This window comes from Morone saxatilis, unplaced genomic scaffold, assembly GCF_004916995.1.
Source record: "Morone saxatilis isolate NCDOM2014 unplaced genomic scaffold, NCSU_SB_2.0 Contig23, whole genome shotgun sequence".
NCBI lineage: Eukaryota > Metazoa > Chordata > Actinopteri > Moronidae > Morone > Morone saxatilis.
The window spans coordinates 947,467-961,035 of NW_023339796.1; the positions used below are offsets into that span (position 1 = coordinate 947,467).

The 13,569-nt window shown below is 40.1% G+C and overlaps 1 protein-coding gene across 1 annotated transcript in view; it reads left to right on the plus strand.

Annotated features, from left to right (window-relative positions):
• The window catches only part of kcnq3 (potassium voltage-gated channel, KQT-like subfamily, member 3), a 79,658-nt gene that overhangs the window by 65,136 nt on the left and 953 nt on the right, over positions 1-13,569 (plus strand). The window contains exons 6-16 of the mRNA XM_035670309.1: positions 829-1,001; positions 1,700-1,873; positions 3,259-3,369; positions 4,134-4,229; positions 4,317-4,411; positions 4,876-4,902; positions 9,567-9,766; positions 9,885-9,990; positions 12,055-12,186; positions 12,277-12,372; positions 12,647-12,734. Of these exons, the coding sequence (XP_035526202.1) occupies positions 829-1,001; positions 1,700-1,873; positions 3,259-3,369; positions 4,134-4,229; positions 4,317-4,411; positions 4,876-4,902; positions 9,567-9,766; positions 9,885-9,990; positions 12,055-12,186; positions 12,277-12,372; positions 12,647-12,734 (1,298 nt within the window). The remainder of the gene's footprint in view (positions 1-828; positions 1,002-1,699; positions 1,874-3,258; positions 3,370-4,133; positions 4,230-4,316; positions 4,412-4,875; positions 4,903-9,566; positions 9,767-9,884; positions 9,991-12,054; positions 12,187-12,276; positions 12,373-12,646; positions 12,735-13,569) is intronic.

Consider the following 13,569-nt stretch of genomic DNA (forward strand, 5'->3'; position numbering starts at 1 on the left):
TAAATCACCTCGGTACCGCTGTCTTCACACTGTCCTCTGTCTGTAAGCACGTGTCACATTTTGTTTTACAGGAAGACAAAATGATTGCATTTTGTTATGAAAATACAAAGAAATTTACTTTTTATAAAAACAAATTGTCTTACATTGTTAAATAGTGGATCAATATAACTGAGGATGTGACCTTAAAGGGTTAACATTTTTCATTTAACCTCGACTATAAGAGCTTAATGTGTAAAACATAAAATACGTCAGTAAATACCTCACCTGTGATTGTTGAAGCTTTACGTGTTTTAAAAAAGGTGGTTGCTAAGAAGCAGCTAAAGGAGACTACAGAAGGTGCTTTTCTACTCACTCGTCCACTTTACAGCCTTGTGGTGTTTATACTCTTACAAACTCAAACGTTACAATTTATAGATTTTAAATAAAACATTTAATTACTAGTTGGACGTTTAGTGCAAACGTGATGTAGTCCTTAATGTTAGCTTTTTACTTCTGCCGATCCCATTCATGCTTTAACAATCATAAAAGTTAATTTCTGAAGATTATTTTCCTGAACAAAAACTGTAAATATAATTTTCTGTAATAATCCAAAATCAAAAGAAATAATCTAATTTGTCGAAGGAATCAGGACAATCTAACAACTATTAAACATCAGAATATGTTCTGCTTTCAGTCTTTATGTGATAAAACAGAATCTTATTAACAGCGATTAACGGCTCTCATTAGGAATTAATCCAGCAGCTCTTTATAATGAATTCTTAACTTCAAAAAGAAGTCCTAATAACTGTGTGGGGTCAGATTCATTAAACAGTGTTTCCGCTGTCTCAGACATCTTCGTGCTGATTGCCTCGGTGCCAGTGGTGGCGGTAAGGAACCAGGGTAACGTGTTGGCCACGTCCCTGCGCAGCCTGCGCTTCCTGCAGATCCTACGGATGCTGCGTATGGACCGGAGGGGGGGAACCTGGAAACTGCTGGGGTCCGCCATCTACGCACACAGTAAGGTAGGAACTGGAGAAACTGCAGCGTCACATGATGATGGATCAGATTCGGATGACTTTATTGTTTGCTTTACACAACATAGCAACACACAAAAACTAACTGGAGGAAGAACGCAACAAGTACTTTTATATAAAGAAAACTAAAGTTTAAGCACTGAAAGCTGTTGAATTAAAGTATAAGGATGGAAATTACATTAAACATTCAACATTTATTCCCCCGCAATGAACAAAAACACTCAACTCACTCTTTATATATATTTATTTATATACTTATGTTTACACCTATAGGATTTCGCTGCCTTTTGGGGGGATTGTTGTGACCTAAAATGTCAGATTTCATTGCTTTTCTAAACAATTGTGATGCATGTTACGTTTTTAGGCATGTTTTGCAATAAAGTTGCAGGAGAAAGTTAAAATTGCAAAAACATAAAATACAAGTGTTAAGAAATGGTCCTGGGTCGATTGTGAACTCACCTCCAGATATTAACTGACTTACTGAGCACTGTTAAGATAACTGATAAAAAATGATGGATGAAACTAACAATAAGATAATAACGATACACTCACAGAGTTCACGATTTCCTCACGATCCCTTTAACAGAAAAAGTGAGACTGAAGACAAATTATAACTGAAAAAGATTTCTTTATGTGGAGAAATACAAGGAGACGTCTTTGTTTCATGTGTGATTGTGTTTGTGTAGGAGCTGATCACAGCCTGGTACATCGGCTTCCTGTCTCTCATCCTGGCGTCCTTCCTGGTCTACCTGGTGGAGAAGGACGACGTCTCCATGGATGTGTCCAACCAGGAAAACCCCACCGCTCAGCCCAAACCGCAGGACTTCGACACCTATGCCGACGCACTGTGGTGGGGGCTGGTACGTACATTACAATATGTTTCTGTATGGTTCTACTTTTAAATCCACCTTCATGGAAAGGATCCCTACAGAGATAGACCTTTAGTTTAGCCACAAACCAACCGTAATATACTATCACCTTCACCAGACTCCAGGAAGACAAAACACACACGAATTACTTATCTCAGTATTAACCTTCATTTAAAGTGGACAGAGAACAGAATAAAACTCACCAAAACGTCTTTTGGTAAGGTCGTTCAACAATCACAGACTCTGGTTTGGTGGAAATAAATCCTTAATCACGAATAGATGATAAACAGCAGTTTCAGTCGGAGACCGACCAGAGTAATTAGTGAATGAAATTATTTAATCTAATAAACTCTCTTGATACCAGACGTTTGGTCTTAAATGCTTAAATTAATTTCAACAAAATCCTAAAACAAGTGTCACCACATTGGTACAATTCATTCTGTTTAATCAAAAATAAATCTTAAACATTGATATTAGACTAAATTACTTGTTAATCTGATTTGCTATGAGGTTATATTATCTTCTCTTCCTCCGTCTGTTTGTCAGTTTGAAAGTTAAATATCTTCAAAGTTCGGTGAGGATTTTGGCGGCAGCATGTCGGCCAAATGACCAACTGAAAACATTTCAGCTTTGAGTCAAATGTGTGATTTCTGCCTGAAAACAATTATCAGTTTTTAGCCTGATATTCTGCTGCATTCACAACTTAAAAGCCTGAACATGATGCTTTTGTTGGAGAATCCAGAGAGCGAGCCGGTGGTCGTGTTGTATGGTTGTCCGGTCTTGGTGGACCCTCGTGCTCTAATGAATGCCTTCTGGTCGGGGGAAGCACCTCGTTAACGAGACCGTCCTTCAACCCGGAGGCCGGGGTTCAAGTTCTGTGACAGCCAGCATCTGCCCCGCTGAAGTGTCCTTGAGCAAGACACTGAATTGTGACCCTTTTTAAAAACACTCAACACTGTCCTTCAGTGGATCGATGCAGAGGTCACAAGGCCGAGCACGATCGATGGCAGAGGTCACAAGGCAGAGATCTCAACAGAACTACAGTATATAGACGATTTCCTGGGAAACGTTCAGTACCCCAAAGTTTTACATTAGAAATGTTCAGTTTGGGTCCANNGGATGCTAACTTACATATGTTGGACAATTACAATAATTATCATTAATTACCTGTATGAACAATATTTCTGCAACGGTTTGGCCAGTTTGGACAATAAAAGAGTGGTTTTGGAGGTTATTGAGGATGCTGAATCCATTTCTGACATTTTAGTACAAAGTAGTCGTATTTCAACTCCCATTGGGCCAATTTTTATTCTTTTTGACTTTTGACAGTAACAGTGGAAACTTAAATTAAGGTGTAATCTTTGTCTCTTTTGCAGATCACGCTGACCACCATCGGTTATGGGGACAAAACCCCAAAGACCTGGGCTGGAAGACTGTTAGCCGGCACTTTTGCTCTGATCGGAGTGTCCTTCTTCGCTTTGCCTGCAGTGGGTGCTCCTCTATTGTATTTAATTAATACATTTAACATGGATTAACAGATTAGTTAGTAAAGTCAGGAGTAATTAAAGGTACAGATCTGAAATTAGAGTTGTTAAGTTGGGCAATTTATAATGAGCTAAATTAGCATTAATTTACCACCTATTCCAGTAACTGCTTGGCTGATTCTTTACAATAAAGGATTGGTTTGGGGCGTTATTGAAGATTCTGAATCTATGTCCAAAATGGCAGTTTTCTGTTAGCATTTTGTTAGCTAGCTAGGCTAACGAAGCAGCATTTTGTCACTGACCTCCCGTCTTTGCTGCTGCGGTTATATATTAAGTAAAAATAACCTCAAAATTGACTCAAAATGAATAAAAATCAGCCAATTCCAGTTTAAATGCCAATTTTGTTTTTGTATTATTATACATGTCATTTATTAATGGTAATTATACTAATTGCCCAACATATGCAAGTTAGCATCTACATCTACAACACTTTGGGGCAATCAATCTGAATAAAAGGGTGCTAAAAGGTTGTTTTCTACGTACACTCACACACCAGCACATATTTCGACTCCTCAGATTGGCTCGTCCTTTGCTATTTTACCTCCTTCAGTCTGCACAGAAGCTTAGCGCATCAAGTGACGCACATAAGATCACAGCTAAATGGCCTTTAGAGTGAGAATTGACACCTTGAACCTCGAAAGAAGCTTAACTTTTTGTAGGATAACCTGCACATAGTGGTATTTCTGAGAGGGTTTTTGTGGTTGCAGGGGATCCTGGGTTCAGGTTTGGCTCTGAAGGTCCAGGAGCAGCACAGACAGAAGCACTTTGAGAAGCGCAGACATCCTGCCGCCGGGCTCATCCAGGTGAGACGCTACCTGGCATCAGCAGCAACCTTCTCACATGACATAATATCAAAATACTCACTGTTTGCTGTTCTGTTTATTTCAAAGTCTGCCTGGCGATATTATTCCACCAATCCAATCAGGGAAGACCTTATTGCCACGTGGAGATTTTATGAAACGATCATCTCTCTTCCCTGTTTCAGGTACGTAACACGAAATGTTAAAAGAAAAGAAAAAAAGGCATTAAAATTGCACAAAATTTAGGGTTTTTTTGTATTTGAATTATTTTGCGATAAGACTTCACAGCGACCATCTTCTGCTGGTTGAAACCGGCTACTGCAATTGAATTTTGCTATTGACAGCTTCTATAAAACAAACATCTAGACTCTGCAACTTTACAACCCAAGTACCCCACAGAAACTTTTACAAACCGCCACCACTGTGCTTCTAGTGACTAAAAGCTCCAGCGGACTCTCTGTGTTTCCAGTGCGGACACGGAGATTCTGACAAGTGGCTGCTTATAGGAGGGAGGTAGCTATAGTTTAGGGGTTTAAGTTAAACTTTAAATCAAAGTTTGGGATTTCTCTTCTGACTTTTAGCGACTGTTAAAGGCTATTTAAGCTCTCAATGTTTTAACTTTGTACTTTTTCTCTCTCTCCATCCAAAGGAAGGATCACTTGGAGGCCATGGCGAGGTAGGTCACAGTTGTTTGATCTCCGGCAGAAATACTGTAAATCACACACTTTCTTTAATTAACCACACATGCTACAAAGACTAATGAATGTTTCCTAGAATACCCCTCCTCCCCCATCCGCTTTTAAATAGCTTCATATATTAATCTATAGTCAAATAAATCTCGGGGCTAATGGCGGTGGTAAATCTGTGACTGGTGATATGAAACTCCCACTCGTCCACGCCGGCCGCTGTGATGACATTTATGCTGGGAGATTTTTTTTAGAAGCCTATTAGTGAGTCCATTAGTTACGTTTCAATTATGAATGACAGTTTAGAACCAGTAATTAGTGCCCAAGATGGGGTCTTTGGGTTTGATGATTTCCTCCATCATGTGGAAGGATGTTAATGAGTCTCTACATCAAAACATGTCAGAAAAATCTCACTGAGGATGTTTGATTTGTGAATGATTCTCTTTACAGTACAGGACAGTCACTGTGGCGGTTAGCGTTTGGCTGTTCTCACCACTGCTGAGAGAATAAACAAGAGTTTAAATCAACTAGAGTTTTATTATATTTGAGAGACAATTCATCTTCTAACATATTGGCCTATAAAAAGAAGAGGTATTCAGTATCAGAAACAATAAACAATAAAATTATCAACCACAACAACTTTGAAGTCGAGTTGCAAACAAAATACTTACCCAGGTTTATATAATCTAAGTGAGGGGCTGAAATACAATTCAAAAGTTCCAGGATTTTCAGGACGATATAGAGATTAATTTCATGTTTCCATGACTGGAAAACTAGTCTCTAGTTTTCTGTTCACATTAAGTTGAATTTCTGTAAGTCTATTAAAAGAATAAGTAGAAAGTGTTGCTGTGCATGTATTTATTTACCACAACAACAAGCTATTTTTCCATTCGGCTTTTGTGAAAAGACGTCAGTACCATCATACAACCAGCCACAAGCTGAATTAAAAGGGAGGAAACTTCCCAGTCCAGTTTAGGTGTGGGTGTCTCGGGCTGTTGGACTCTCCCGGTCCTAACACAGTCTCATTACATTGGAGCGTTCTGCCCCGACGCCTCCTGGCCTCCACTGAGCCACCATGTTCAACACGCCGGATTAAGTTACTGCTGCTAAAAGCTACTGAGCAGCAAATACAGGAGCCCTGATACACAAGCTGATAGAGAGGACCGGAGCTCAGTTTTTTATTTGTGCAGGTTTTAAAGAATCTGAGATTTCTGCTTCCACTTGAGGACAGGACAACGGTGGGAAGGCACAGTGCTTCATCCTGAGATCAAATATAGAGTGAAATTAAGCCTTGATATGTGAACTTCTACAGGTATGAAATGAGAAATTAAAAACATAGAGATCATAAAAACTACTACTGTACTTGGAATGGACTGGGCTTAAATCAGAAGTAGGCGGGATTAACCAGAAGTTTAATCATATGATTGATTAAACTTCTAGTTAATATTGATGCATTTTATACTTTACTTTATTTGATACTCATAATCGTACAAAGTTTATTATCTACCGGATACTCATTTGAGCTGAGTACTTGTTCAATCCTATAATTTATATAGTTACTTGTATTATTTTGGAGAAAAACTGAGAGAAAATGTAAGAAAGACGGAAGAAGAGACATAAATAAAGTCAGTGAAAGATGCAGAGTTATAAAATAAAAGAGAGGTAGATTGAGTTGTAAGTCTCCTGTAGGATCAGTGGCTGGGAAATTAGCAGTCTGACATTATCTCGTTGCTCTGAGCGAAGAGGTGGGCGGCTGCCAGGAACTACAACAGTGCTGCCATGTCCGACGAGAGGGCGATAAGCCACTTACACTGTGTGTGTGTGTTTGGCTGCACTGAGATATTAGAGCTTTTATCTGAGTTATCCAGTTGTATTGTGTGATCTATTCAACACAACACTGAGAGAAAATTACACCCCATCTGAGTGTGTGTGTGTTCGCTGTTAAAACCGGTTTCAGACCTTTGCAGTAAGGACAGTGTTACCAAAATGAGATCAGTGTTGTTGGAGTTAGTTGAGGACAGAGGTCTCCAGAGGTCCTTCCTCTCCTTCAGAGTGAGGAGAACATCTATATTAAACAGTTTTAATAGAATATTATAGCAGTTTGTATTTTCACTTTTAGTCATTTTCATATTCAGGGTTGAACCAGGTTGATTTTGTGATCGATTTAGTGCAAGTATACTCAGAGACCATAAAAAAAACTAATAAAAGTATACGTAAATAATACGTGATACGTAATACGCAGTGGCCAAAAGACAGTTAGAGTTTGAGACCTCTGATTTAGTGGCATCTTACAGCTGCAGATCGGTTCAGTCCATTCTCCAATCAATGTCCAGGACCGAGGTACTGGCTCAGATCTGGAGATGGTCCTCGGTGCTTAAGATGGGTCAAATGCAGAGAATGAATTTCCCTACAGGGATTAATAAAGTATAATTTAACTTATAACAGGAAAAACAGTTTCAGCATGTAATAAAGGTCTTTAATGGAACACATTTCCTTGGAAGAAAAAAAAGCTACTTGCAGGCTCTAGGAAGCTTATAATGTTCAGTTTTGTTGATGGGAGGTTGTACATTTTACAAACCGAGTCTTAAAGTGACCACAAACCACAAAACTAACAACCGTAAAACCATCTTTACCATTGTTGAACCAGACAGTGCTTCAACTTCCTCTACTGCCGTCCTCTGTGATTAGCTGACAGTGCCGTCAGCATCCCTGCAGGAGAGACGCTTTGTGGTGCACTGTGGGATTGTGAGATGACAAAGAAATTCATTAAAGTGTGCGATTGGCTAAAAAATTAGACTTGTAGTTGCGTTTCCACCACAGGAACTGCTGCTTTAAATTTTAACATTTTATTACAAACATTTTACTCACCAAGTTGATATCTGAGATCTGGGAACACGACGACGTTACTAAAAATAAGTTTGAAGATAACTTGTAAAACCAAAACATCCATCACAGTTTCCAGACCTCCTTCTTGCTTTAACATCGACCTGTAGTTGTGTGCACACAGTTTTCCTGAGCAATGAGGGATTACTACCGACGTTTAAGGTGCACTCACTTTTAGTTTAACCTCCAGATAAAGTGGTTTAGATAACGTGGACAAGCTGATGGTTTGTTTCTAACCTGTCTGATCGTCTGATAGTGTTGAGTTTCCCCAAGAATGCCAGATCTCAGCATCTAACTCACAGTTTTATCACAAGAGCTTGAAACAGTAGAAAATAATATGAAAATAAGAGTTGTAGTAAACCGGAATTATCTTTTAATATCATCACTGCAGGGTTGTTCAAGCATAGTAAACCAATATGTGTGTGTTTTTGAGAGCTGTGGGAGATAAGGAGCGTTATTTATTCCTGCTGTGTTGCCTCGTTTACACAGAGCCACGAGATAATCACTCGTAATTTTCTGCTCTTTATTCGGTCGAGAAGCAGTCAGAAAGAGATTCTCTCTTCCTTTAAAGCTTCCTATTCTGCAGCCTCTCAGCGCCGTAATCTGCCATCCCTATTCTGCCCCGAGGCCACATAGAGCCTCATATTGTGTGTCCGCTGTGGGAGCAAAGTCGCTGAGAACGCTCCACGTTTCAGAGGGCTGTTGTCGGCTCCGGTTACCCCGCCTCTCTGCCTCTTCCAAGGCACACAGGAGTCTTATTTTACCCAGGGAGCTCTCGCCTTTGTGCTGCCAAATATTGTCAACCATTGGACAATAAAGGAGACCAATCTCTTTGAGGCTTCCTTCTGCCAGCAGAGCAGCATGGTAACGATGAGGCAGCAGACCGGGAAGACTTTTTAACTCCTCTGTGAGAGGAAAGTCAGACTCAAGGAAAGTTGTTACTGAGACTGTAAGTGGGATTCCTTTGGTCTCAGAAAATGGCCCAAGAAATATCTGGTTTATGGCAAGGAAAACACCCAACCCAGAGAGAATTTATAAGTCTTAATCAGGTTTTTCTTGATGTCTTGGTGACATATTATAATTTTTTCCTTCCCAATACCGATTCTGATACCTGAACTTTGTATCAACCGATACCGAGAACCGTATACTACTAAACCTGTATGATTACCATTTATCATTGTTGTATGGCCTGGTTCAGGTTAAACACTTTGTCAGAGTCAGAGTAGGGTAATTAAGGGAAATTAATGGTAAACGGGACACTGCTTTGGCTTTAGGGCTAATAAATGACATGGTATCTGATCAATGCACAGACACATGTACTCGCCGATATATTGGTATGGGGACAACTCTAATTTACAGTCCTAAATACATCTTGTTCAAAAGCTGTAGAAGTCTAAAGAAATTTCCCTTAAATCCAAGTAGGCTTCCTAGGAAAAATAACAGGTATAATTTGAATGACTCAAATACCATTATTAAAGCCAAGGTGTCTGGGTCCTTGGCAAATCTAAATTTGAGAGTCTGGGCACAGCTGACTTGGGATGAGCAAGTGGCAATCAGCAACATCTCCCCAAAGTTACAACTCTGTCCCAGAGGACACGTTACAAGAAGTGACATCAACTTTTGAGCCATAAAAGGTTGATACATTTTTAAGTTTCTCTTTAGAAGAACTGTGTCATAAGACATTAAATCTCGCTGGTTACCACTTAGTGTAGTTCTGTATACAACCTGACTTCTTCATCCTCTACATCTTCTCACTTTTCTTCCATTTCAGTCAAAAAATGAGTTTACTGGAGCGTGTTCGCCTTCCCAATGCACGGCCATCGGTTGGGTCGGTCAAGAAGCTCACAGGTAACGCCGACTCCATAGAGGAAAGTCCCTCCAAGGAGCCCAAACCAGCCGGCTTCAGTAACCGGGAACGCTTCCGCACCGCCTTCCGCATGAAGGCCTACACACTCCGCCAGAGCTCTGAAGGTATGAAACTACAGGCCATCACAATAAAAGGTTGGGTTCAGTCTGTAAGATTCAGTTTGGGCACTGGGACCGAATCATATGGTTATCATCAGGTTTTTCTACTTCTTTTCTTTGTCAGATGCCGGAGCCCTGGCAGACCCAGCCTTAGAGGAGCGGGGTTTCCCCCCAGACATCCTCATGGAGGAGATGATCCCCACGCTGAAACTCGTCATCAGGGCAGTCAGGTCAGGACCTTTAAATGTACATTTTATGATGGTCTGTGCTTTGTCTCAGGTGCAACAAAGTACGACCACACCAAACCACACCCATCAGTGATGCTGATACTTTGAACCAGAGCAGACAGGGTTAAAGGTTAAAGCTACTCTGGAGTTTCTGATCACTAGAAGGTGCTAGTAGTTCCCCATTCTATTATAATCTTGTACTCACGAGTGACGCCTAACAAATAGGGATGGGAATCCAGTAGAGAACTGGTTCCAAATTGTGCAGTCTATTAAAATCGTATGCCACCAAGCTTATAAATTCCTTTTTATCAGTGCTAGCATGTTTTCTGACAATTGCACAAACAATTGCGTCAAACTCATGCAACTACACTGATGGACACTTACAACAAGAAGAAGTCGTGGCAGAGAGAAAGAAACAGTTTAAAACAAGAACTCGTTCAGACTGACACTGAAAACCTGTGTAGGCTTTCACACAGAAAATTAATCAGGAATCAGTAATCAATAAAAAACTGAACCGATAAGCAGAATCAATAATGCCATTAGTATCTATAACATCTGATGAATTCCCATCCCTAGATACACACACCGATGGTTTCAAGCTTTTTCACTGATCAACAGTTCATGGTGGTAACGTTTAAAGAATTATAGCAAAGACGGAGCGAAGAAGTGCTAGCAAGCAAACATTGATGCAAACAATGCATGTTATAGATTTATTTATTTGGTGAGAAACACTCAATGTAAATATAACTTTGTTTACATGAAACACTACAAAAAGAAAGTTTTAGTTTGGATCTGGGCTTGCATACAAATACACTGACTGTAGTGATCATGTGGCTGAATTTAGTCTTTGACACAAGTATGGAGGTAGGATTCAGCCTCATTACAGCAGGAGTACAAGGGTGAGCAGTGACAAACAGAGAGTGTGGGGGGAAGTCACTCATGCTTACAGTGTGCTGGTAAATCTATAGGCCACACAGCTGACAGAATGCAGGAATTCAATCTAGCGTGAAGGCCTGTGAGATGAGTGATTAACCCTGTGAAAGTGCAGCTTCCTTCCACACCATTATCTTGGGGCAGAATGGGTCTCTAAATGGGATGCTCAGACCCAGAGGGTTTTAGTTTCAAGACCCAATACTTTCTGCCAAACACTGAAGCTCGTCCAGCAGCCGCTGACTCTGGGAGGAGGCGGGTTCATGTCGGCTCAAAGTGGGAGATCTGTGAGACAAAAGAAGGAGCTCACTGAGTGGCAGTGTGGACTCAAGGTTGAAGACTTTCAAAGAGCTAAAAGATGTTGGGTTTGATCCCAGCAAGAGTTGTCTGGCGAATGCACACCAAAGACTAGGCTGGTTATTGAACCAACACATGTACCTGGTATAGATTGCCAATGCTGTTTTAAGATAGATTTTACACATACTGAGGTGGTTTGAGGTCAGCTTCAATAAAGGAATTCTATTCATCTTGTTTATGAGTGATGGTAAGATGGAGCACAAGATTAAGCAGTAATACTGACACTGTACCAGTTGTGGTGAAGAGCGAGATAGGTCTGAAAGTGCAGCTGTGGTTGTGAGCTTTGGGTAATGACCGAAAGAACGAGATCACAGAAAAAGGCAAAATCATCATAGGGTGGCTGGGCTGACCCATAGAGACCCGATGAAAAGCTTGGACATCCAGAAGGACTTCAGAGTGTCAAAACCAAAGTATTTATAAGTAGGGATTACATAACCCATCTGACCTGGGGACATCTTGGGATCCACCAGAAAGAGCTGGTGGACATGGGGAGAAGGTGAGGGAAAAGGATGTCTGGGCTACCTGCTACAGTGGACCCAGACTAGGCTAAGGAGTGTGGATGTATGGATGGATGTGTAGATGAAACCAAGAGTTATCATGCCTGAAAAGACGATTATCATTGCTTAGGAAAACTGTAAAGTTTTTCAAAGTTGAACCAGGGACATCTGCAACATCTAACAGACTTTAACAAAGAGAGAATGCCCTCTGTTTCCCAAGTTTGATAAAAATGGATTCTGTCACTTTAACGTCTGAACTGTTGATTTGAACTCTGTCTCATAGGATCATGCAATTCCTCTTGAACAAGAAGCGGTTTAAGGAAACTCTGAGGCCTTACGATGTCAAAGACGTGATTGAGCAGTACTCTGCCGGACATCTGGACATGCTCTGCAGAATTAAATACCTACAGACAAGGTCAGCAGCTACACTAAAGATGAAGGAGTCTGTTTGAGTAAAGTAAATATTTCTTCTTCCTCAAGCTCATCTTGTTTCTCTTCCTTTAAGGATCGACATGATTCTTGCCCCTGGACCCCCCCTCACCCCAAAACAAAAGAAAACTCAGAAAACGCCCTTTACCTACCCGCCCAATCAGTCACCCAGGTACTAACAATGTTATAATACTAGACTGAAAAAGAACATGACTAACAACTGTGCTAAAATAATGTTACTTTAGTATTAAAACTAGTATTTATTTTCATTATGTCACATATATTATTATTATATACTATTAATTTGTCTTTTATATTCTGTAAATGGTTCCAATGTTAGGAAACATCTTTCATTTTAAGTAACTCTGTGCAGGTGAATCTTTTGTTCATTTCCATGTAACAAATGTCTGTGCAGTCCATGTCTACTCAGTGTCCTTGTGTTCCAGGCAAGAGTCCTACCTAGCCAAAGCCGCCTCCATACCAGATGCCGAAGACCAAAGCATGATGGGTAGATTTGTCAGGGTGGAGAGACAGGTGAGGATCAGAACTGCAAAGCACCTAACTAGTCCCTCCAGGATCGTTGTGGCTTAAAATCCCTATTTTCACTGATGCTTTTCTATAAATTTGCAATGATTGTTGGGTTGTTTTTAGGCTTTTGTTTGGAATGAAATTGCAGGAGAAACTAAAAAATAGGCAATGAGAATAAAACTGATGGAGGGTAAATGAGAGATGTGGCAACTTCCTGGAGGGGCTAATCTATTTATGTATGACCTATGTACACCAAATCAAGTTTAATAAAAATCAATGAACAAACAGAACGTCCTTGGTGGAGGTAATGAACAGAGAAAAGAGTTGACTTTCAGTCAAAGTGTGAAAAGAAATGTGGCCTAAACTGCCGGATTTCATGGCTGATTTTATTTGTGACATTTTCTTTGCATAATTCATTAATAATCAAAACTTGTTGACTGAGAATACAATTGCTAGTAGTTGATGTATCAGACAAACCAACTCAGTCAAATTCAGATGCAAACCTATAAAGATCAGATACCTCTTGCTTTTAGAGATTCATTATTTGCATTACAGAGTTTTAGGGGCAATTCTTTGAGGTGAAATTAATCCGCCAAAGACCATCCATTGGCCACAGAAGTTGGTCACACCAAGTTCAGCAAGGTTTCAAACAAGAAAATCTTTTCTCTTCAATAGTATCACTATGACCAATGAATTTGATCACATAGGCAACGTTTGACCAATTGTAAACAGCACAGTGTTGACCTTTAATGGTGAGGAGAGAAGGAAAGTCCAAAATAGAGAAAGTTATAGTATTAGTTGTGCTTCACAACCCAGAAGGTGTGACCAAACTCTTACCCTG